At 38.3% G+C, this 26,768-nt stretch overlaps 1 protein-coding gene across 4 annotated transcripts; it reads left to right on the plus strand.

The window, feature by feature from the left end:
- The first annotated feature begins 10,934 nt into the window (after positions 1-10,934).
- Positions 10,935-26,019, plus strand: gpr174 (G protein-coupled receptor 174). 4 transcript variants are annotated; one of them, XM_081382181.1, is made up of 4 exons: positions 10,935-11,230; positions 11,852-11,940; positions 21,137-21,195; positions 23,512-25,998. In XM_081382181.1, exon 4 carries the CDS (start codon positions 23,737-23,739, stop codon positions 24,727-24,729), a length of 993 nt encoding a protein of 330 aa, XP_081238307.1. In that variant the 5' UTR covers positions 10,935-11,230; positions 11,852-11,940; positions 21,137-21,195; positions 23,512-23,736; the 3' UTR covers positions 24,730-25,998. The 4 variants fall into 4 exon arrangements, with proteins under 4 accessions (XP_081238307.1, XP_081238310.1, XP_081238308.1 ...); XM_081382182.1 differs by lacking the exon at positions 21,137-21,195 and having other exon boundaries at positions 10,966-11,230; XM_081382183.1 differs by lacking the exon at positions 11,852-11,940 and having other exon boundaries at positions 10,982-11,230; positions 23,512-26,019.
- The last annotated feature ends 749 nt before the right edge of the window (positions 26,020-26,768 follow it).

Consider the following 26,768-nt stretch of genomic DNA (forward strand, 5'->3'; position numbering starts at 1 on the left):
CAAACTTCAATAAAAAGCTATATTATAAAAAAATTACAATGAATAAATAAATAAATAAAACCTACACGCCGATTAGTGTGCACTGTGCAGGTCAGGTGCACGTGAGTGAGCGCAAGCGCCGCGTTCCTCAAAGGATACTCGAGAAAAACTGCCTCGTTGGACTCAACGTCAACCAAAACCAGGATAAACGAGGTAAAATGGGGTAAAAATAGGGTACAAAACTTATATTATTATTATATTATTATTAACTAATAGATATCACCATGAAACTTTCATAGTTGATTACCTACATTAAGACAATGTTATTTTGTATGTTATGTTTATTTATGCAAATTGAATTTTGTATCTAATCAAATATGCGCTAATTTGCATATATTTCAAGAACCGAAACCTGAACAATTAAGCCAGGTTGAAAGTTATTATTTTATTTATGTTTTTACACAGGGAATTTTGGGTATCTATTTTTATTACTTCATAAATCATAAAATACTGTCAACATGCACAAAACAATAATGAATGTTTGTCATCACTGGGCTGCAGATGGGGCTATAGGCTAACATTCATCCTGGTGTTGTAATTTCTGTTTTTCTCTTTCTCTCTTTCATTTAGGTTATGACAGACTTCACATGTTGGACTTCTGTCCAAGTTTGCCAGTGGTTGAGAGATATTAACTTGGGTGACACTGTGAAACTTTAGTGGGTGAGCTTCAAGTATTGTGTGATCGGTGCACCTGTGCCCTAACTGCCATGGAAGAGCAGTCTCTTACAACAAATACCTCAAACACATGCAGTATTTCCATGAGACTGAGCCACATTTCTTTGTTGTATGTGGACACAATGGCTGCCAAAAACGGTACAAAAGAGTGAGTTCTTTACATGTCTGTGTTTTTTGAACTCATAAAATCTTAAGAAACGCAGAGGATTCTGAGAACAATCAGGAGATTCCAGACACCTCAACTACTTTTAACGATTTTGAGGAGACTTTTGATTCTGAAGAAAGAAATATCTATTTTTCGGGGAAAAAAATATGTGGGTTCAGATCACTAATTGAGAGACATTTTGCATTGTTTTGTTTAAAACTTCAAGAAAAGCACATCATACAATACTAATTGAACTTTTTAATGAACAGTCTAAGGGCTTTCTACGGTTTTGTCTAGAAGAAACAAATATCAATATTGATAATCATTCAAACTTGAAGTCCTTGGTTGAAGACAACCTCTTTGGGAAGTGTTTTGATGTTATTGTGTCAGACTATCAGTTTGAGAGATACTGTATTAGCAAGTTTGGGTTAATTGAACCAGTCGAGTATTTACTCAGATATGACTCAACAGGAAGAAAATAGACTTTCCACTATATTCCCATTTTGGAAGTTTTAAAAAACATTCTGAAAAGGGATGATGTTTTTCATTATGTTGTGGAAGACACAGTTTTTGATGGAGAAACACTTAAAGACTTCACAGATGGATTCATTTTTCAGAAGCATGCCTTTTTTGATGGTTCTGAGACACAGCCGAGGCTCCAGTTATATACCTATGAATTTGAAATTGTAAATTGTTTAGGATCCAAAAGGCAAATCCACAACATTTTAAGTGTCTACTTTGTTCTTGGAGATATTCCTTTGAAGTATCCTTACAGTCTTCAAAATATACATGTGGCTGTACTTGTCAGAAACCGACTGCATCAGAAGTATGGTTATGAGAACATTTTGCATCCTCTTCTTCGTGACCTTTGAGAATTCAGTGGCGTGGTGTATCAGTTAACATTGAAGACCAGTCCTGCATTTTCAAAGGCTCTGTGATTTCCATTTGTGCTGACAATTTATCAGCTCATTCTTTGGCTGGCTTCAATACTTGCTTTAGTCAAGGACGGATCTGTCGTTTCTGTCTTTGCCACCACCGTGACATTGGTAACAAAACTGAGGAAAGTGAGTGTATTCTCCGGACTCCTGACACACACCGTAGACGTTTACAAGTGTCAGATGGTAAATCCTTGTATGGTGTTAGTGGACGCTGCCCTTTTGATAAACTGCCTCATTTTGAGGTAACTGAATCCTTTCCGCCTGACTTGATGCATGATATTCTTGAATGGGTCATCCCACTGGTTCTGAAATTAGTCTTGCTAAAGCTTACCTGTGAAAGACTGGTAACACTACAACAGTTCCCCTTACGATATCACTCACAGGCCTGTTTTGCTGAAGCCATCTGCTCTGCAGCAAGGTGTCATCCCAGGAAAAGCTGTTGAAAAACTGACCTTTTTCCGACTCTTACCTTTTTTGATTGGAAGCCTCATCCCTTTAGGAAAACACTAATGGATTCTCTATTTGCTATTTAGATCTATATGTGACATGTGACTTGACATGATCAAAACAAGTTGGCTGAGTCCATTGTCGGCTCTCATCACAGAATTTCTGAAGAGTTTTCAGAAGCTTTTCCCTGACAACTTCACTTGAAAGATTCACTTTCTGGTTCACTCCTTGATTAACAAAAAGCACGGTCCACTGAGAGAACAAACACCTGTACTTTAAACGCTTGATCAATTGTAAACAATTACCAGAACATTGCAAAGAATCTGGCAACGCGCTATCAAATGCATCAGTGTTGGTAAGCACAATCAACTGGAAACCATGGCTCAGAAGATGTCCCATAGAGATACCTTTGAATGTACTACCCTCTCAGCTTGAGGAGGGTATTGAAGAGGACACAGCTGAACTGAGTGAGACACTCTGGAAAACCAAACAAGTGCTATATGAGTCAGATAGAGTCAAGAGTAAGATAAGAGTCAAATACACCACTGGAGACTTCTTGATCCTTGACCTTGTGCATGCTGAGGAAATCACAGTTTTTTGAAAGTTATACATATTGTGAAGTACCACAGTCAGTGGAAATTGTGCAGAAGACTCTAAAAAACGTGTTGCTTCTCTGAGCATCTGCATGCCTACGGTGTCCAATCAGCAACTCATGGGTGGCCATTACACCTGGGGAGGAAACTGACTTCCCTTAACGAGTACACAGATCAAGAGGACAACCTGTTCATCACACTGCTTCATCGGCCTGTGAGACATACCAAGTTATTTGCAACTTCAAATTGATTTAAATTTAGGCTAATGACTTGTTTGATTGCAGTAATGAACAGAATCAGAATCTTGGTGTTAGTGGTGCAATATGCCTGTCAAGCTTTAATTAATGATTAACAAATACCACTAAAACTATACCATGAGATTTTGCCAAAGCTCTCCTGAAAGGAGATTTGCAAAGTTATACATTTGCTAAGCTGCAATATCATTAATTTAGCTCTGATTGCTGCAATGGATCAACAGAATACAAATTTATCACAAGATTTTGTCACTCCCTGGAATGTAGCTCAGCCAATCACAATGCAAGGTCTAATTGGTAAATTCATAACAATGCTTGGGTCATGGTTTGGAGTTGAGGAGAGGAGACGAGGGCTCAAAAACAGAAGAATAAGGCTTTTATTAAAGAATAAAACAAAAACAAACAAAAACTACACATAGGGGGAAGACTTGACTTGACTTGAGAAAGAACACACCAGGATAAACATACCACTTGCAAATGACAACGAACCAGCACAGGATTCTTCTTCTTCTTCTTCTTCTTCTTCTTCTTCTTCTTCTTCTTCTTCTTCTTCTTCTTCTTCTTCTTCTTCTTCTTCTTCTTCTTCTTCTTCTTCTTCTTCGGCTGCTTAACGGCGGATGCGGACTAACTTAGCGCACTACCGCCACCCTCCAGATAAATTGTGCCTGATCATCACTATGGCTTACATCTTTGGGAATAATGTAGTCAATGAGTCCGGTGTTCTTTAAAAATTCAAACATATATTTTATTACTCTATGATCGGAAGCCTTAGACAAAATATCTCTAAAGATAAACCTTTCCCCACTGTCCTCTATTTTCCTTTTAATTAAAACCCTTTCTCTATTAAATTTTCTACACATCATAAAGACATGTTCCACTGTTTCTGGCACATTACAAATCTTGCAGTTTCCTGAATTATGTTTTCCTATTAGCTGTAATGTTTTGTTTAGTCCGGTGTGCCCTATTCTCATTCTTGTAAATATGTCCTCTTCTCTTCGACACCTTATTACCAGACGACCCTGACCAACCTCAGGATTTACAATGTAAAAACCCCTCCCTTTATCTCCCCTATCCCATTTATCTTGCCACAGCTTTTTAACATGTTTTTTAATCATTGACTTAGGCCACATTTACACATAGCCGGGTATTTAGAAAAACAAATATTTCCCCCCCTCCGTTTTCAAAAATAACATTGTGCACACAACATCGTTTTCAAAAAAGTTGTCGTTTACATCAACCCGCATAAATACGCCGTCGAGCAACATCATAACTATGCCAAACCTATGGGCGGCAGTCTAGGGAGAAGGATAAAGCCATGCAAGCCAATCAGAATCCTCAAAATCGACAACAACGAATAGCACAAGCGACTTCCTGTTCCTTTCAAAACAACAGAGCGAGGTTCGTTTGTGTGGACAGACAGCGATGCAAATGCAAACAGGCCAAAAGCGTTTGCACAAAAGTAAAAGAGTATCACCTTAACAGCATCCATGATCAAACAGTAGCCAAACAAACTCTAAACATAGGGCGCTCACATGACGCAAGCGTTTTCTGGAGCATAATATGACTTTGAGAACCTAAAACCCCTTTTCTCCCAGTTGACACGGCAACACATAACCGGCCTTTTCAGAAATCTCCACTTTGGCCGGAGTTTTTAGAAATAATCGTTTTCTGGGATAAAAACGGCGTTTTCGTGTAAATGACAGGCCAAAACGCAGGAAATATCTGCGTTTTCCCATCGTGTAAAAGGGGCTTTAGCCTCTGATTTTGATATTTCACACTGAATAGACACATTTGTCGCTTTCAAAGCCTGTTTCGCAAACTTGTCTGCCAACTCATTACCACCAGCACAAGATTGCAAACACAAGGAGAATAAATAGGGAGCAAACAAGGCAGGTAACAAGGGAGGACAGGTGGGGCAAATGAACCAATAATCAGGTAACAAAGTGGGTGGGGTTAGACAATAGACAGGAGATCACATGGCACAAGGAGACACATGACAAGCCATGTGCTCACACCAAACATGACCAAAACACAAGCACATGGCCAGCAAAAGAAATCACAAGCCATGTGCTCACACAAAACCAGACATGAACACGTAGCCAATGAGAACACTTATAAACCACGTGTTCACACAAAACATGACAACATGAAAGCACACAGCTAATGAAAAAACATGACATGAAAGCACACGACTGATGTAAACATGAACCGCATGCTACACAGGACACAACAACACACACAGACGGAAGAGCGTACGGCTCGAGCAAACTCGAAACCACATTTTCACACGACAAGACAGAGCGCATGAGAACAAGCGAAAGCTCATCCCGCGCTCACAACAGAAAACAAAGCATGATGTCTGAATCCCAACACAGAACCGAAACCAAACTAGACCAACGTGCCGGGATCCAAAGACCACGGCCCCGCACATGAAACAAGGCACGCTCGTAACCGCGCACTCAGACAAAGACGAGACAAAACCAGGAGTGTCAGAGCTCTGTCACAAAACCAAGAAATGAACCAGACCTAAGTGACAGAACCCTGACAGCTTGCTATTTATGATTTATTGAACCCCTTCTTCATTAAATGCTTTCTCATTTGATGATCTTAAGGACCAACTCATGGAAAAACTCAGAGACACACGATTTGCACTGCAAGTAGATAAGTCTACTGTCAGCAAGCAATATTGTTCGTTCATTTTATATGTCCGCTTTGTATATTCCGAGTCACTGAGTGAGGATTTGTGGTATGTCCAAACTAGGGCGACGGCTGATGAACTCTTTAGATTCTTGACAATTACCTCATAGAACATGATCTGAAATGGGAAAACTGTTTAGGCCTTTGCTCCGATGGTGCTCAGACCATGCCAGGAAGAAGAAAAGGACTGCAGGCACTTATTAAGAGGTCGCTCCAAAAGCGCAATGGACACACTGTGTTATTCACAAAGGCAGTGTTGTCGTGAGTTTTTGAGCTTAGTATGTTTTTTACGCATGTATGACGCTTCAGGCAAGTTCAGTGATGAACAATTTCTGATGAAACTGGCATATCTTTGCGATGTATTTGGAAAACTGAAAGAATTAAATCTTCAACTTCAAGGCCGAGACAAGCGCCACCCTCACATAGCAAGATCACTGCATTCACCCGAAAGCTCGAGGTATGGGGCAGGCACCTTGATCAAGGAAATACTGATGCCTTTGAGAATCTGAAATTGCTGAAACCAGAACTTCTGGAGCCACCACAGTGATCCATGTATCAAACAGCACATATCTACATTGAAAGAATTGTTTCAAAAATACTTTCCAAACAACAGTGTCCAGTATGACGCATTATCGATCCATTCAATACAGCAGGTTGGTTTATTAACTATGACTTTTTTGTGTTATAGTCATATATTGTACATTTATCTATAATGTATGCTATTTAAAAATATTGTTGTCAAACTTATTCATATTTAATCTGCAGCACCTGGGGCCTCATGTACAAAGACTTGCGTTGAATTCATACTAAAACATTGCGTACGGACAAAGCTGTAAATGTGCGTGCGCACAAAAAAACCCAGATGTATGAATCTCTGCGTACGAAGGATCCCACTCATATTCTCTTTGTACATCCCAGTTAACGTAAAATTGAGCGCACATGCACGAGCACAACGCCCCACCCAGTCTCCTCCCTTAATTAAATTAATTTAAATATGGTAATGAGTCCACTTTGGCAAAAGAAAGCAGTAAGAAAATGGCGGCAAGAAACGAAACTTTACAGAAAGTGAATTGGAGGTGCTACTATTGGAGGTAGAAACGAAAAAAAAAATTAAATTAAACAGTAAACAACTAAACAGTGTGTTTCCTAATCAACTATTGAGACACATATCTACTGTACCCCGATAGAGTTCTATTAGGAAACACACTGTTTAGTTGTTCAGTGTTATGATAACAGATTAAACGTCATAAGCCAGCATAGGACGCAAATTAAAATAAAATTTGATATTTGTGATATTTAAACTGTGTAGGCTATTATTAATAAATATTGTTACATATCTTGTTCCTGCTTTATACATTTTACCAGTGCTAATTTAAATAAAATGAATGAATATAAATGGATGAATAAACAAAAATGTTGCCCGATTGTTATTTTCTTCTTTATTTATTATATTTACAATGAATGGTTAGTTACCTTTACATCATTAAAAATGGGTGTCTCAACTGTACCATGCACTGTCTCAACTGTACCACATATTGGTACAGTTGAGACAAAGTTGAGACAAAAAGCACCTTATTTTTATGAGCTAATTGTGGAAAATATAAACTACTTTATGGCCACCTCGCACATTTCTCTAGATTTTGCAATTACCTTGCATGACACAATACCATGAAATATGCCAGTTTTTAGGGCACAGAATAACGTTTGTGGTGATACCAGTTACGTTTAACAGTCACATAAGGATAATAAGCTATTCATTGTGTAGAGTGCATGGTGAAGTGAACGTCATATCTTAGAAAATCTTAGAAGATCTATCTTCGGATCGGAGATGCGTCCGTTGTTCAAATTTCCCACGATCAATGAGGACACTAATATGCACGACGTGCACAGCAAAAATCACAACTTGTGCTTGCTGCGAACGCAAGTTATTTGAGGTGTCTCAACTGTAGCTACACATGTCTCAACTGTACACCGTCTACCCTAAATGACCTTAAAAAGAAATGGTCTGACATAAAGATGGACATTAAACCAAAGCTGTCATTGCCATAGACTAAGGGTTGTATCAGTTTGCATATGCTTTTATATGTTCTTACTTAATTGCATAATTGATAGAATATTCCCATAAGGCTCGTGTGACAATATATTTGTCAATTATTTTATAAATTGCAAATTAATAGCAATGCTTAGACTTGTAGAACAATTCGTTGTGTAATGTTTGCAACTTCACTTCATTGCCTGTAAGAGTCTCAACGGACAAAAACAATGAGAAATGTACGTACGCCAGTCATGAAATTGGCGTGGGGGAACGCACATTCTCGCGGTAATTTCACTGTTAGTACATACGACCGTGAGCGTGAAAGCTAGTGTACGCAAAGTTTTTGTGCGTACGCAAGATTGATACATGAGGCCCCAGCAGATTTCAGCTAGGCAGAAGAGGACCAATTCATTGAGATGACGAGCGACTCCACTCTTAGGCTGAGGTTTCCAGTTTAGACACTGAGTGAATTCAGGCTTGGAGTGGAGAAAGAGTGTCCACTCATTGGGTCTGACCATTCTTCTTCACTTTGCTACATCTTATCTCTGTGAGATGGGATTTTCAGATGTTGCTTCACTGAAAACAAAATACAGATCTATCTTAACATTGATCATGACCTGAGAGTGGCAGTATCAAGTCTACAACCTCATTTTATAAAGATGTGTACTACAAAACAGACTCATTGCAGCCACTAAAATCGTAGATAAGATTATTATTTTTTTTTGTCAATTTTGTTTGTTCTGTTTGCATGCAGATTGCAAAGTAACTAGTCCACACTTTTATTTTCTCCGTTTATGAATTTAATGTTATCAGAGGCAAATTGCATTATTATTATTTACTTTTGAACAAAGTCTTTATATTTTTCTATTTCAAAGTTTTTAATGCTGTTATATGATGTTATTTTTTTAAAATGTGATGTTAATAAAATCTATTTTAACAGTTAAACTTTAAGCCTAGATTATTACCATTTTGTTGGGGCGTTTGGGGACACCGGGGAATGGCTGCTGTAGTGTGTTAGTGTGGTGAGGATGGGCAGAGACTTGCTCTTTTCAGACGGTGTAGAAAGTGGAGGCTCTGTTGGGCCTTCTTGGACAGTGAGGTGGTGTTGGTGGTCCAGGTGAGATCCTCTGTGATGTGCACCTGCTGACTCTCTCCACAGTCGAGCTGCTGATAGTCAGTGGCAGGTGGTCAAGAGAGTTTCTCCTGAAGTCCATCACAACCTCCTTTGTCTTCCGCACATTGAGGGAAAGGTTGTTTGTAACACACAATTCGGCCAGTTGTGCCACTTCCTCTCTGTAGAGCATTTCATCACTGTTGCTGATGAGGTGTTTTTTTATAAAACTTACCCACATTCAGTCGTGTCGTCTGCAAACCTGAACCTGGCAATACAGTGGTGGGTCAGCAGCGTAGAAAGCAGCGGGCTGAGCACATGGGGCACCTGTGCTCAGTGTGGTAGTGCTCAAGGTGTTGTGGCCAACACGGACTGACTTTAAGTCCAGGATCCATTTAGAGAGGGAGTGGTTAAGGCCTAGCAAGTTTAGCTTGTTAAATAACTCATGTGGGATTATTGTGTTGAATGCTGCGCTGAAGTCAATGAACAGCATTCTAACGAGTTTTTGTGCTCGAGGTTGGTGAGAGCCTGGTGGAGGGTGTAGGGTATTGCACCGTCCATAGAGCAGTTTTGACTGTATGCAAACTAGAGTGAGTCAAGTGTTTTTGGGAGACTGGATTTGCTGTGGTGCATGACTAACCTCTCAAAGAACTTCATCATCATTGGGGTCAGTGCTTTGGGATGGTAGTCATTCAGACAGGACATGGGGGACGTCTTTGGTACAGGTACGGTGGTGGTGGACTTGAGACGTGGGGACGACTGCCTGGCTTGTAATATTTGCCAACATAAATTGATTTCAAGGGTCATTTTTACCTATATAAGGGCTTTTTTTCTAGACTTATTAGATGTATGCATCACCTTTTTTGTCAAATTCTAACATTCAAATTCAATTAAAAAAATTCAAATGCTCATCAAAGGCAAGGCAAGTGGCATCTGATGTGGCACTAATATATTTTACACTGCATTAACAATTACACAAATAATGCTATGATTTTTTTTTTTATTCAATATTTAAATATGAAAAGATTTCTAATTTTAACTTTTTAATCAAAAGGTACAACCAGTAGGTGACGGCAAGTCATTGTCTTAATGAGTGAGTCATTCATTCAACCGATTTGTTCAAACAGCTCATTAATTCAGGAACCAATCAACTAACCATCCATATCGAATAGGTCATTGAATCGCTAATTAAACTGATTCTCCTTCAAAACGCGGATTCGAATCACATTAGCAATCGCCTCGGTTAAAAACACTCGGTTGGAACTACTGTCGTTGCTGAAATAGCAAAAACTTGTGTCTAGAAATGTGTCTAAAATATAAGTTACTTAATATTAACTTCTTGTTTATTCAACGTTTGTATAAAATCAAGATCACGTTTGCAATCATGCTCATATTATTGAAACAGTTCTCTTGCTCTTGTGATATTGCTCTATTATATCCTTTGTTATAATATAAAAAAAACAAGATCTTATACTGTACTTTTTTTGTAATCATATCTTGAATTTGAGGGCATTTGTATAATTTTTGAGACAATCCTGCATTGATTTTGAACCCGGCAAAACAGTAGCAAAAGAAATCACGTTAGAAGATATTGAGTGAATTTTAAGCAGTAAGTTTTACATCAAATCACACGTTAACAAATAAATGATTTTAACAAATAAATCAGACGATGCACCAGCAATTTAGCGATGTCCTCACAGTCGTGGTCTTGAGATATAATCCAGAGTCCTCTTAGTCTGAGACCGAGACAAGCCCGAGACTTTTAAAAACTGATCTTAACACCGGTCTCAAGTACTAGTGTACAATGCTGTGATAGCTTCCAGTCAATATGTCTGTTGTCATAAGGTCTAAATCTAATTTTTTTTTTTAATGAATGCCTTAAAACAACAGTAAAGTAAAGCAAAAACAACACATCTCAGGAGAATGCTGTTTTTTCACCAGACCAGGCGAGACTGAGAGAGAAATAGCAGAAGTAGGAGTATAAACGCTGTTCACTCCCCCACAGGAAACTACACACTCACTCACACACACACAGAAAAAAACTGTCAGTGTGAGCCACACAGAAACAGAAAGTACAACAGTCGGGATAATACAATATATATTTAAATACAGGGGGGAAACTGTTTCAAAGCTGATGTTTCTTCATTCCTGAGAAGCCGGAGTGATGAGGATTGTCATTGGTGAGAAGCTGGAGTGATGAAGACGTTGAGAAACAGGGAGTTGGTCTGCTGAAACGGTGTCTACTTTGAGTTGAGATCACGTCGTTCAGAGAGAACATTCAAGTTCACTTAACAAGGTAAGGTACTCTTCTTTTAAACTCTTCTTTACTGGGTGTGGATCATCATCAGCCCATTATTACCTCCACAAGACTGATCTCCATCCTACATCTTTCACACACACTCACTCGCTCTCTTTGAGGACAATACTCTAGAAGCCAAGTTAAATCTGAAGACGTTAAATATTACTACGACTACTACTGCTAATGATAATATACATCTACAAAAACATTAGTTTAAATAATATTTTTCAGTTGATTTAGCCAAATGTGTCACAACAGTGGCTAATACAGAAATGAACTCAAATGAGTTCTGATGATATTCTGGGAATCCGCTTCGATTGTTCACCTGAAACATACTAGATTTATTCTGTCCATTACTTTACAATGAACAGAGTCCAGGAAATGTATATTTTAGTAACAGTTCAACTGTGAATTTGCTCTTTCTCAGTGTAACTTTTACCCCGTTAACCTTTATGCCCTATCACATGGACAGCTATTTCAACACACTGTTCACAACAATATTATTTTAATCCATTCTGTACCATTCCAACTATATCCAAAACTTAGGTTTCATTTTCCAAAATGTCTAAGCATATTCATCATACATCTCATACTAATCAGCATATTTATATTTTATAGATCCAGCTGGTTTGGGAGTGCGTGTTTGTAGGATTTCAACAGTTTTTAACATTGTAATGCCATCTGAGAGAGTAACATCAATAATCAAGGTAACACTAAGGTACAATAAGGTTCATTAGTTAACATTACTGTATTAACTAACATAAACTAACAATGAGTAATACATTTGTTACAGTATTTATTAATCTTTGTTAATGTTAGTTAATAAAAATACAGCTGTTCATTGTTTGTTCATGTTAGTTCACAGTGCATTAACTAATGTTAACAAGATTTAATCAAGTAGTAGTAAAGTAGTAAAGTATTAGTAACCTTTTTGTAAAGTGTTACCATAATCAATAGCAGAAAATGGTGAATCGTGTGTTTGATGGAATATGCAGTGAAGTGGGATGTTTCTGTGAAGCATGCTTAGTGATCTAGAGGAGTGATGTAGTGCACACGTACGAATGTGGAAAGTCCCATAGAGAGATAAATGACGGTCTCATTCACACACCACCCACAAGCCAGCACACACAGATCTCACGGAGGAAACAGGCTTTCTTAGTTACCATATTGAATAATTTCTGACCAAAAAGAACTAAACAAAATGAGCGTTTGCCCTCGGGGTGTTGTGCGAGTCTGCGAGTGTGCAGTGATCAGATGCAGAGATTTGCCTAATATTGAAATATGAAAACCAACACTATCTGCAAACACACATACCTCTATAAACCCTTTGAAGCAGCGGCGAGGGATGCAAATGATGTGTTCATAGTGTACGTGACACAGTTGTTCATGAATTTGAAAATGTTGCAAATGTATCTAACCATCCACAACTTTTATCTGCATAATTCACAATGAATGTGCAATGACTTGTACAAATGGATCCATGTTTGTAAACAAATTATTTATTTCGTTTTAGTGTATCATAATTTGTGTAAGCAACAAGTAAGATGTGCATTAGTGGATCAGGTGACGTGTGCGTTCTTTAACGTATTTTCTAAATTTCATCCGGTTTGATTCATTTTTGCCATTTCAAACCCACACACATACAGCTATGAGTGAACAAGCCCCAGTCCTTCATCTGCACATCTCTCTGAAGCATTCAGCGATCTGCATCACTACACACAAACTAATGTGACCAACACCCAGCGAGCACAAAGTCGTCTATTAGACGGTGAATAGACGTAAATCTTCACCGTCTAATTACGGTCCACTGAAGGTTGAAGATGAAACCTGAAAACAGGTCGATCTTCAACGTTTACTCAATGCCTATTGACAATTGTAAATTCTCAAGTCACAACACATTAACATGCCAAATACCATTTTAGATTAACATTTGAATGAAACAAAGTTTTAAAGAGTTTAACCAACACAAAGATTTTCACATTCCCAAAATCAATCACAAAACTACAGTAGAAAAGGCTGACACGTTAGAACTATTTTAAAACAACTATTGACGACCAATTTAAGTCAACACAAAACACACATACAAGAACAAGATTAACATTTGAAAGTTCACTAAGTAAAGCTTTAAATAACTTTGATCAGAAAATGTACAATTAATTTTCACATGCAATTCTGAATTCCTTTGATTCCACTATAGTGTCTGCAGAATTCAGGATTACACACATGTGCAGCGTTTTGTACAAACAGAGGCATAAAGATGTTATAAATGATTTGCGTTGTTTTGGTGGTTTGCCTTCTGTCCTGTGGCCGTATTACAGAAGTACTTTAACTCTACATCTGTCTTATCTGACATTCAGTTCATATTTATTCATATTTTATCAAACCTGCATCATAATATAAGACACAGAACAGAGGGTTACTGTTTGCCAAAAGCGTTCAGTAACCCAGAGCTCTTTTATCAGTTCTTCATTCATTTGGCTTCTTCATATTTCTGTAAGAATTAGTGGTTCAGCTGAAACTCAGGATTTTACACAAATGATGATAATTTATTATTTTTAAAATGTGTGAAGATGTGTCTTTACTCTAAATAAAAAAAAATGCTGGGTCAAATATGGACAAACAGACCTTTGGATTGACTTTTTAATTAAAAAATGTAACCCAATGGTTAGGTTTGTCCATATTTTACCCAAATTTGGGTTGAAACAACCCAGCATTTTTTAGAGTGTTTAATCTAGATTTTATGGAGCCCCTGAAGGGACATGGTAGTAGAAAAAACTTGGATTGGAGAATAATATTTATATATATATATATTTTTTTAGTTCATATCATTGATTTAACAGGGACGATGCTCAACATATGCTGTGATAGCTCATAGCTAGATAGCTCACTGGGCAGGATCAGGCCCGGCGCCACGAGGGGGCAAAAGGGGGCATTGCCCCCTCAGATCTGATTTGTGCCCCCTCAGTTTCATTTTTGTATTTATGGTTACAAATTAAATGTTTAACCTTTTGAGCGGTACAGTTCCATATATGGGATTTTTTTATTTTATTTCAGTGCCCCTGAGAGTACGGTCCCACATATGGGATTTAGAATGTTCGGTTACGTGACATAACGGCCAGATTCAAACTGTGCTTTCGCGCGTTGGTTGGCGCTGAGCCAGAGTCGGACGCGCTCAGCGCTGTCATATATCACAACTATGCAGTGTTTTCAACCTCACAATCACAATGTTTATTTTAGGTTTCAGACATTTAAATACACATTAAGCACTAGTAAAACAATACATTTGGAGTTTGTAAAATACACACTGATGTCTGTGGAAGCAGCAATCTATTCAAATATAATTTTCCGACGTGTGTTATCATATCAGACAAACACAGTGGAAGTAACTATAAAGTAGTTTATTCTATTCTTCTATTCCACTTTCTTGCATGTATTTCGGGAGAAATTGATGACTCACAGGATTCTCAGAACTGCGGCGCAAAGAAACAGCCATCTCACGTTATAGATCAAGATCAAGATTATTTATAAAGGTTTTTAAATGACCAAACACACTCACATACACATTTTTGAGAATCGGAATATCGGATAGTTGATGACATGGTAAGCAAGTTTGTGAGTATTTTGAATAAAAAAGGGAAAAGGAAATAAAAGCGATATATCCGCGGTGTGTCACGTGACAAATATGACGCGTTGCCATGGAAACATTTAGGGGGAACGTTCTAAATTCTAAAATAACAGTCGCCTTGAAAAAACTCAGAGTCAGTTAGAATATTAAAATTAAGCGTGAAAGGGTTAATATATGCATAATAAATGACGCTGGCTTATCTTTTTTTACTAAGCAAGTTATCAGTGTGTGTATTGTTCATTGATGGTATTAAGTTAAGCCCCCTTAACAATTTCGCATGCCCCCTCAGTCATTTCATTCTGCAGCCGGGCCTGGGCAGGATGATGTTACATAAAATTACAGCACTCCATTACAATCCAGAAAAAACAAGAAAATAATAATAATATCATAAAAATATATAATAAATTACAAATTATGTTTTATGATCTTTTAAAGTTCGGGAGGAGTACGTTCAGATAATTAAAGGGGTGGTTGATTATGATTTGACTTTTCTAACTTTAGTTAGTGTGTAATGTTGCTGTTTGAGCATAAACAACATCTGCAAAGTTACAACGCTCAAAGTTCAGAGCAAAGGGAGATATTTAAATGGTGCAATGCCTCTGTCCCAACACCTCATCCATGAGGACAAACCAGGGCCAAGTTTCAGCAGTGGGTTTCCCACTCACACCCTCACCTGTCCCAGGACACTTGCAATCCTAAATAGTGCAGCAGATTAGTAAAAAAATCGTTCACTTTGGTATAGAACAGGGATTCCCAAAGTGTGGTACGCGCACCCCCAGGGGTACGCGAGCTACCACCAGGGGGTGCGCGAGAGGAAAAATGTAATGGCGGTCTGTTTTTTTTAAGTGGGATTTTTCCACACAATAAAAAAACAGGAACAGTAAACATTTCTTTGTAAATTCCTTTTCATTTTATTTTAAATAAAAAACTATAATTTATTAGTTTTTAATAAAACAAATACATATGAAATGCACAACTACACTTGTTACAGCAGCTCCTATAGCTGCCGACGGCTTGGTTAAACGACGCACTTTTTACGCACATCAACAGTCTTGTAGTCCATTTCTTCTTTTATGTTTCTTTATTTATCAAATGCAAACATTAAACATACTCGAGAGACGTTAAAACATCCAACTTTGTGTGTGGTAAAAACTGTATGCGTTCCCCCACCAAGCCCAACTAACTCTACGTGTAAAACACCGGTTTAAAAACACTCTGTGCACATACTGCCCCCACCTGGTGACAGCCCGAAATACATATGCATTGATACTGGCTCCAACAACACACCTAAAGTCGCTACACACACACGAGACGCGCGGAACTCTCCGCGCACATACTCATATGAAACGCGTGCACGCACAAACAAACTGTCCATGCACATACTCATATGAAACGCGCGCGCGCACACACAAACTCTCCACGCACATACTCATATGAGACGCGAGCACACACACACAATACCATAAAGATGTGGAAAAGTCGATCAAAAGTGTGGCTACATTTCTCCAGGCTCGATGCCAACAGCGCGCGATGCAGGCTATGTGCGGTAAAATAAATGCTGCAAAGACCGGTACACGACAGATATGATGAAGCCCTTGACAGTGCACGGAGTAAACATAAGAGCAGAAAGTTGCTTCGTCTTCGACTGGTAAATGTAAACGGTAAACGATTAGTCTGATAGTGTTTATATTGCAATAATGACCAACTGAATGTACACTGCCGTTCAAAAATGTGTTGGTTAGTCAATTTTTTTTTCAGTAAGGATGCATTAAAGTTATCAAAAGGGTCCTTAAAACATGTCACATGTGTAATGTTACAAAATATTTCGTTTTTAAATAAAACTAAATTACGCGGCTGAAAATAACCGTGCTTTCTGTTACTGAGCCTGTGTCTGTCACTCGTCCTCTTAAAAGTGGAAGCTTGTGCGTAGCTTTGTTGCATTATATTGAAACTTTGTTGATGTTGTTATTGTCATGCGTGTTCTGGTTATTTGCGCATAATTAAACATGAGTCTTTATATGGCGATAAAACAAAGCTTTGTTGCGTTATTTTTTGAAGTGGAGATTGGGGGTGCGCCAACCCGGTTGGGACATAGTAGGGGGTGCGCAGGAAAAAAAGTTTGGGAACCGCTGGTATAGAAGCATGAAATTTGGCACAGATACTCTCTAAGGACCACTATTTTGGAAAAAGGCGTTGGCCACTCAAAAATTCAATATGGCGGCCATTTTTCAAAATGGCCGCCTTTGCTATTCAATGCTTATTATATCAATTATTCAAACAGTGATCCAAGCATAAAATTTTATACAAATATACTCTCTAAAGGACATGTTAATAGAAAAAGATGCTTGTCCCTCAAAAAATCCAAGATGTCCGCCATTTTTAAAGATGGCCACTGTTCCTGTCGAATATTAAGGTGAGACATGGCAGGCAAAAACATTTTTTTTTTTTTTACTGGTCAATTTTGAAATTTTTGGATATTTGTCTTCAATAACATGTCTTCTTTCAGACTGTGGTGAAAAAAAGTCAGAAATAAAACATTTAGGTTTTTATTTTACTACACTTTGTCTGTTTGCGTCTGTAGATTTCGCGTAAATTCAACAAAAGTTGTCGTTGTAAATCCTCCCGCCGATCCGCGATCTCTGTCTGCTCTCTGTCATCACAGGCACCGCTGGAAAGCTCTCTCTTCACTGTACAATGCTGTCGGATCCAAATATGGTCATTTCTTTTTTTATCAGCAACCAATCGCGAAAGTAAAAGGGCTGAATGCGCAATCTCATTGGCTGATAATAAATCTTTAAAGCCCGTTTTCTCAAAATGACCTTTCTCTCATTCTCCAAGTCTGAAATCTCCACTTCAGTAATCTTTCCAGTCTTTTACCTAGTTATATTATGAAGACATTTACAGAGGGATCTGTAAATATATTATTCCTAGCCTGATTTATATAACATTTTATTCCAAAAAACATGGCGAAAATAATTTTTTAAGGCTATTGACAGTATATTATGATTTACAGGATAACAAAAGTAGATATCCATAAATGCCTCTGTATTTTTTCCACATCTAATATGTGAACACAATGAAAAAATAATTTTGAATCTGGCTTTATCCAATACTCAGATTTCGTTTTTTTAAATATATACAATATATATATACAATATATACAAAATATATACAGTGAAGTCACCAGTGTGCCCTGGTTGTGTAATGACGTTCACTCTATTAAACAAAACCTTCCATAACACATTAAATTGAGCTCTGACAGAAATGGTGGCCATCTTGAAAATGGTCGCCATGTTGAATTTTTGAGTGGCACACATCTTTTTCCATGATAATGTTCCTTTAAGAATATTTGTACCAAATTTCATGACAGCATCACCATTTGAAAAAAAAAAATTAAGGATTCAAGAAAAATGGCGGCCATCTTGAAAAATGGCGGCCATCTTGAAAAATGGTTGCCATCTTGAATTTTTGAGGGACAAGCACCGTTTTCCAAAAAAAAACATTCTGAAGAGAGTATTTTCACAAAATGTTATGCCTACATCACTGTTTGAACGATTGACATAATGAGCATTTGACAGAAATAGCGGCCATCTTGAAAAAATGGCCGCCATGTTGAATTTTTGGATGGCCAACGCCTTTTTCCCAAAGAGTGACCCTTAGAGAGTATCTGTGCCAAATGTCATGCTTCTATACCAATTTGAACGATTCTCTCGAAATATGCCATTAATCTGCTGCACTAAAAGGCAGAGCAAATGAACCATGGCTTGTTAACAACAACAGGACAATACATTTCAGCAAAGATGTGTGTATTACTTTTCTATATATATATATATATATATATATATATATATATATATATATATATATATATATATATATATATATATATATAACCCATTTTTCCTGAATTGTTCTAAAAAAGCAGAAAAGGGTACTTAACACAGAGGAGCAATCTTAAGTGCATTGTTAACACTGCAAAATATGACACATCAAGACATGCATACAAAATACTTAAGAAATCATATTTCTCTATGCTAAAATTTGGTTAAAACCACATAGCTTGCATGACAGCACTACAAAAACACATAAAAGTGAAACCCCATTGCCTTATCTACTGCTTTTCTTATTGTTTTGGGCTTTATTGGGTGAGTGATATTTCTTATAATACACAAATGCAAATATTACAAATAGGTCGTTAAACTAATAACGTTATTACCACAAGTTTTGCCTAAAACTACCTGATAAATGTAGCCACGCAATGGTGACGAAGGAGTTAAGAAGAAGTTTATAAGAAATTTTAACTCTGGTTTCGCTAGCTATTTGAGTAAATTAAAACATAATACATTTAAATGTGAATTTGCTGTCCACCACCGATCTCTAGTCTCGGCCGCCTTTAAAAATAAATAAATAAATGCTGTCGTCACCGGCACGCAATGACTTATGGGGTAGAATAGGGAAGGATAGGCCGCTAAGTGTCCATTTATGTATCCTTCTTTTCACGGTGAAACGAAGGGTGCATTTGGCGTCGCTTTTGAATCAGGGAAGCCTTCGTCGCGGCGCGATGACGCAACCGGCCTTCGAATGCGGCCTTCGAAGGATGCAGCCTTCACTTTGGGACACAGCAGCAGTCCGGGTTGAGAAGAGGAAGAGTTGTTGTAGTCAAGTACAATTGTGAGTCAGCTCAAACTGTAGCATCCATCTTTTCACATGCAATAGAAAGTCACTCTGTGAGCATCTCACAACAGTTCCTATACGAGCGATTAATAGATTATCATGACAGAATATGCTAATTGAAGATAGTTAACTCCACATCAGCAACATAAATTCATAAACTAACCATTCAGAGACGTCCTGTTGCATTCTACATGTTGTCACTTCTTCGTGAGTCTCTCCATCTTTGTCTGACTCAGTTTAAACATAAAAGGCAGAACAGTTTCTGTCATTTTAGTGTGTGTCTGCGTGAGGTAATCGGAGCTGCTAATACACACAAACTGTTGTAGCTCCGCCCTCTGTGCCGGGAGCAGCAGCTCATTTGCATTTAAAAGGCCAAACACAAAACGGTGCGTTTTTGCTCACCCTCAAAAAGTGACAACTTTAACATGCTATATAAAAATATCTGTGGGGTATTTTGAGCTAAAACTTCTCATACACACTCTGGGGACATCAGAGACTTATTTACATCTTGTGAAAAGGGCATTACACCACCCCTTTAACACAAGTGGAGAGCACTCAGCAATCAATGGTAAGAGGTGTATATATACTCAGCAGTCACCACCTCAATCCATTGACAGTTTAGCAGCATCCCTCCACCACCCCTTCTCCACACCTCTAGTCCTAAACACTTACATACGGGGGGAGTACTCTGGGTTCGGGCCGAACTCCGAGCTCGGACCTCTCCCCCCGGACAGCACGCCAAATACGCATTAAACTTTACCCCCTCTAATTTTATGTAAGTGTGAACTCGTGAATATCACAATATCAAATCACACAAATGAATGATCACGTGATTGATTTTTCTTAAGCCATAATTTAAGTGCAGTTTTAAAAATACTAAATGCTGTACACTTTCTAATATGAGCAGGCACTGAATTCCATCTTTCTGATGCTATAAATGGGAAAGCTGATTGTCCAAAGACAAGTTTTCTTAAATGAACAGTCGCCTCTAACGGATGCCCTGGTTTCCCAAGAACTGTCCTCACAGAAAGTCACACATCGTTTAAGAGGTGGTGGCACAAGATCATGGATTCATTTATACATCAAACACATATCTGCAAAAAAAAAAAAAAAACTGTCAACAATTTATATTTTTTGATAATAATTGTAATAATGCAATGATGAATGCTCCTTGTTTTTTATATTTAGAATTTGCACAGCTTGGTTATAAAGAGTATATGATGGTTTTAATGTTGTTGCACTTGCTTGAGTCCAGCTTGTAGCACAATAGGATAAATGTGAAAGAATCAATGTGTGCATAAAGAGTTTAATTGCTGCCAAACTGATGCCTAATAAAAACATGATGCCTTGCATCTCTAGAAACCTTTTTTTATGTTTCTTAAAATTTAAGTTTGCATCTATAATCAAACCATAGTATTTAAAATGCTCAACAATATTTATTGCTTCTCCTTTAAATAAAAATGTCTGGTTGATAATGTCTCATCAGTTTTTTTAATAGAAAAATACATTCCCACAGTTTTATTAATATTAAGAGTAAGACCAGAGTGAGTTAACCAGTCTAAGCAGTAAGTTTGATAGCAGCTTGTTCTTTTGTTTTTCCATAGATAACCGTATCATCTGCGAACATCTGAAACTGGACCTCTGGAGTCTGGACATACCATAGGTAGATCTTTAATATATAAACTAAATAAAAATTGGTCCAAGAATCAATCCCTGTGGGACTCCAATAGAGCAATCAAGAAATGATGAGCATAAATCATTAATTATTGTGCTTTGTTCCCTTAGATTTAGAAATGTTTCCATCCATGTTATTGTATTAACAGAAAAATGTTTACTTTGAGAATTTATATAAAAGTACATTATGGCTGACAGTACCAAACGCTTTCTTAAAATCAAGCAAGACATCACCAACAACACCTCCTCTATCAAGATTGGATTTAATATGTTCAACAAAGTAACAGTTTGCTGTCTCTGTAGTATAATGTACCCTAAATCCAAACTGCATATTGTAACGGAGAGGCAGGGACAAAGTGGAGAGAGAAACTGAGGGAGCCCAACTCATAGATGCTGGTCTCTCAACTGAGGCTGTGGAGACCATTCTTCACTCCAGAGCTCCATCCACGAGGAAACTGTATGCCTTAAAGTGGAGAGTGTTCACTTCTCGGTGCAGTGGTTGTCAGCTGGTCCCAGTTAACTGCCCTGTTGGCAGTGACGGTCCTGCAAGAGCGATTTGCTGCAGGGTTATCACCGTCCACTTTAAAGGTCTACACGGCGGCCATAGCTGCTTACCACGTTCCTTTGGGTGGAATGTCTTTAGGGAGAAAGCCCTTTATAACGTTTCCTCTGTGGCACTTTGAGGCTGAGGCCTGCAGTACGCACTAGGGTACCGGCATGGGATCTGGCCGTGGTGCTCCAAGGCCTATCCCTGGCTCCTTTTGAGCCTATTGAGGAGGTTCCAGTCAAGTTTTTGACTCTCAAGACATTGTACCTCCTAGCTATTTCTTTTCTTAAAAGGGATTCTTGGATTTTGCACTGGGCCTGGTAAAGGCATTCCTTCACCCTAGACCGGGGTACATTCCTAAAGTTTCCACTAATGTGGCCAGATCTGTTGTACTGCAGGCCTTCTGTCCTCCTCCATTCCAGGATGCCAACCAGGAGAAAAATAATCTGCTTTGTCCAGTTAGGATACCTACGTCCACAGAGCTGCCCAGTGGCAAAGATCAGAGCAACTGTTTGTGTGTTTTGGACCTACCAATAAAGGGTCCTCAGCATCTAAGCAGAGAATGAGCAAATGGATATTCTAGGCTATCTCTCTTGCCTACGAATCGTCCGGACTGCCTACCCCTTTGGCAGTACGGCCCATTCGACTAGGAGTATAGCTAGTCCTTAGTGTCAGGAGTTTCACTTCAAGAAGTTTGTGACACGACGGGCTGGTCCTCACCGCACACATCAATGAGGTTTTACAGCCTAGACTTGGGCTCCACAGCTGAGGCTCAGGTGCTCTCGTCTTAGTGCTTTCTGGACTCACACTAGACGCAATCACGCAGAGCGTTTCCACTGAGTCAATCGACTCAGTGTCTCATTCCCTCTTCAGGGAACCGAGGATACAGTCGTAATCGAGGCGTTTTCTATCGCTCATGTCAAGTCAATGATTACAAGTTAACTTTCATGATTGTAGTTTGTAAATGGCAGGTTATTGCCCTAGAGTTAACTTCACCTCAGAGGGATCAATCAAAAACAAATGCTTTTTCATTTTGGTTGGAGTTTGGAGTTCCTGAGGTTACTGGTTAGAATGAAATAAAATAATGTTCTTTTAAAATGACACAAGATTCTAGTTGACCAATTCTTTTAAAGCTCATTGAAGAGGAGAGATTGATGATTGAAGAGGATGATTTTTGTCAAAGAGGAGTGACTTGAAAGTCGTAGGTTCCTGACTGCTGCTTTATATGATAAAGGAACATTAAAGGCTCTGTGTTGAAGCTAGCTGAAAACATGTAAACCAAAAAAAGCCATGCAGGACAATGTACTTAAATTGAAAAGAATTGTGCCACACATCAGTAATTATAACTAAACTGAAAGCCATGGAATGAAAGTCTAAAATTCCAAATTAATCAAATAGGATGGACTCAGAAAAGCCGTCAATGAACACACACATATTACCTGATGCATAAATGCACGTCTTATTGCATGCACAAATTATAAAACATTAACACTAAAGAAAACATTTGGTATGTCTCTATTTGTACAAATCTCTTCACACTGATTTAATTCTGAATTTTCTTTGAAGAATTTCTGAATTTTGAGCAGAATTTGGTTGTGGACAGTAGGATACATTTGCAACGTTAGTGAAGTTCATGGATAACTGTGTGCATGTGTTTGTTAATAATTTTGACACTAACTTCATCCCATAGTTTTCCTTTTAATGTTAGACTATAGGAATGATTATTGTATCTAACTTGAGCCGTCTGCTGTCTTTCAGAACTGGACAACTCTCGAGTGTGTTGCATGTGGAAGTAACCATGTCAGAAGACTATTTCTGGGATGTATTAAATAAGCTCCTTTTGATAAGGTATTTGAGAGTTTACTGGATGCTGTTTCGGACTATTGGATGCTGAAAGTTGTCTAACAACGTGTGCCTTCCCATAACTACAGTGCCATGCCAAGCTGAACTCGATAAAAGATTGCAGATAAATGAGAGGAAAAGATGAGTGTCGACACATTCACTTGCACTACAGCGAACCAAACTGCGAACAACACAACACACATACAAGATTATCAGCATCACATTTATGCAATCTTCTACACAGTGATTCTTGTTCCTGGACTGATTGGTAATGTTCTTGCACTCTGGGTGTTTTATGCCTACATAAAGGAGACAAAGAAGGCTGTGATATTCATGATCAACCTGGCCGTCGCTGATCTGCTGCAGGTGTTATCTCTACCTCTGCGCGTTTACTACTATTTGAACAATTCATGGCCTTTTGGTCATTTTGCTTGCATGGTCTGCTTCTATGTGAAGTATGTCAACATGTATGCCAGCATCTACTTCCTAGCCTGCATCAGTTTGAGACGCTGTCGCCTCATCATCCAGCCGCTGCGATACGACGGCACGAAGAGACGCCGGGACCGCAGCTGGTGTTTAGTCGGCTGGCTCATGGTGTGTTTCGGGTGTCTGCCATTCCCTCTTCTACGAAGAAACCATGAGAATGTGTATTGCTGCTTCTCTGAGCTACCCATGGTGCAACTCAGCAAAGAACTAGGAGTTTCCCTTTTGACCTTCGCAGAACTCATGGGTTTTCTCCTCCCGCTGGCTATAGTGGTCATCTGCACATGGCTGACCGCTGCGAGTCTGCGAGAGAAAACCTGCGTCCTGCAGGACACTGGGGAAAAGCACAAGGCCTTCAAGATGGTGTTGAGTTGTGCTGGTGTGTTCCTGGTCTGTTTTGTGCCCTATCACATAACTTTCCCTTTGGACTTTTTGACCAAATCCAACGGTGGTGTTAGTAATAATTTTAAGGTGGCAGTCCTCCATGTTCATCCAGTCACCTTGTGTTTAGCGAGTCTGAACTGCTGTCTGGACCCAGTGATGTACTACTTCACCACCGATGAGTTCAAGCGCCGTCTCTCAAGGCCGGAGTTACAAGAAAGCTTGCAGTTACACACCAGAGGGTCTTGCTCCACAAATCGTGATGTCTGAGGTCTCCACCAGACTGAGGTCTGCACAGGGACATCGCTCTTACATAAAGAAAAACACTTTCTGTATGTACAATTGATGAACTCCAAACAATCTTGTTGAAAAATGTGAATGTTCGAACTGCAGAATATTTATGAAACTAAGCTGTGATTTTTATTGACATGAGATATCACAAATTAGATTTCAAATTAGAAAATAGATTTCACAAATAAATCTGGTTCTGCTCTTGAAGTTCAGGAAATGGGGAAAAAATGCAATAAAACTGTAACATTTGACATATTATAAAATATATTATTTTGATATATTTTAAAATGTATGCTATTCCTATGATCACAAGCTGATTTGGTGTAAGTGGCTCAAGTAACATTTCTTATGATCAGAATGCATCATATTTTTGTAGAAACTGATAAAAACATTTTAGGATTCTTTGAAAAATAGAATGTTTAAAAGAACAGAATTTATTTAAAATGCATTTCGTGTGTGTGTAACATTGTAAAAGTTAGGGTTAGGCTTTACTATTACATTTGATCCCTTTAATGCATTCTTGCTGAATAAAAGTATAACTTTAAAATATTTTTACTGAGAGTCTAGTAGTACATAATCGATGATAAAATCGAGTCAATGATAAAAGTCGATGATAAAAAATAAAAACATTTCATAAATTGTTTTTATACGAGGGTAGGCATAAACAATACATACAATAGGTTCTACACTACCCATCAAGTCAATCCCTGAATATTGATTTAATTTCAAATCATTTTAACTAACAAGCTCATGTTGATTAAAATTAATTTAGAATATAGACAAACATTCTATTTTTGTAATTTTCTAGATTGGCAATTTGTTTAATCTGCCCTATATCAAACCATTCCTTTTAAAGAACATGAATCTATCAATTTGCCACTTTAAAGTGACATCAAAAACCAACAAAAACTGACTTTAAACGTCACAATCAGGTGCTGGGTCATTATTTATTAGAACGAAAAACTACATGTTTCTCTGATCTCTGATCAAAAAAATTTATTCAGATTACAATATTTGGAGTTTAAACTAATCTCTTTCTTTGTATCAACTAAATATTTTAGTTAAATGAACTAAGGCAACCAGGTTAGGCTACTACATTTTCAAATGAAAATAACATTTTCTAAAGTGTGTCTTCACTTGAGGAAAACAGTAGTGTGATGAGGGGTGAACGCAGCAAAACCTTTACAGTGGATGGGAAACTGTCTTGTATTACATTATGTAAATTGCAATTATAATAAAAGAACTGCAGATGCTGATCTCATAACAATCTATCGATAAACACACACCTTGTCTTCTGATGACGTAAAGGACGGGGATAAGCCAAAACCTGCTGCTGTTTTCATATGAGGTGTAAAGAGGACGAGGTGATCACAGATTCCAGTACAGATTACGAGCTAATCTAAATATTTTGGCGGGCTGAGTAGAAGAAGGGCCTTGTGATGCCCCTGGTACTGGCAACATGTGACAAGTGCCGGTTTTGTGTGTGTCCCTTTAAATGCAACTTAGCTTTAGCTCCGCCTCCGTTCAGAAGAGGGCGGAGTCTTTACACGAGCTTCAGAAACTCCAGCAATAACAGAACAGGCCAATCTCACTCATCCAGAATCCCAGAATAACCAGTAGCGAGTGCAGCCTTACGGAGAGACTCAGGAAGAGCTTCTGAATGTTAGTGGAGACATTTCTGTAGTTGTTGTGGAGTTACACTGATCATCTCATCATCATGTTGAACTTCTCCACAAGTGTCCACAGTTCCTGAGGTGTTTATAAGACAGCGGTGACATGTTCTGGTCAATAGTGTTCAGTGCTCGTCTGTGCTCAACCACAGAACAGCTTCAGGCTCTGCTGGATCTTCATCAGTGCGTGAGAACCTGTGTCTCCATAAATTGATATGCTCAGTGTAGTCAGCTTTAACAAATGACTCTTATGATATGATATGATTTGGTTCTTTGGGAGTCAAAAACACACAGCACAACCTCTGTAACCCAAGCGGACTCTTTTCTCTGGAAACTCTAATCCCTGTC

This window comes from Scardinius erythrophthalmus, assembly GCF_964197995.2.
Source record: "Scardinius erythrophthalmus genome assembly, chromosome: 13".
NCBI lineage: Eukaryota > Metazoa > Chordata > Actinopteri > Cypriniformes > Leuciscidae > Scardinius > Scardinius erythrophthalmus.

Excerpts from the sequence above, each read along its gene's own strand:
- gpr174 (XM_081382181.1), top strand. The coding sequence starts at position 23,737 with ATGAGTGTCGACACATTCACTTGCACTACAGCGAACCAAACTGCGAAC.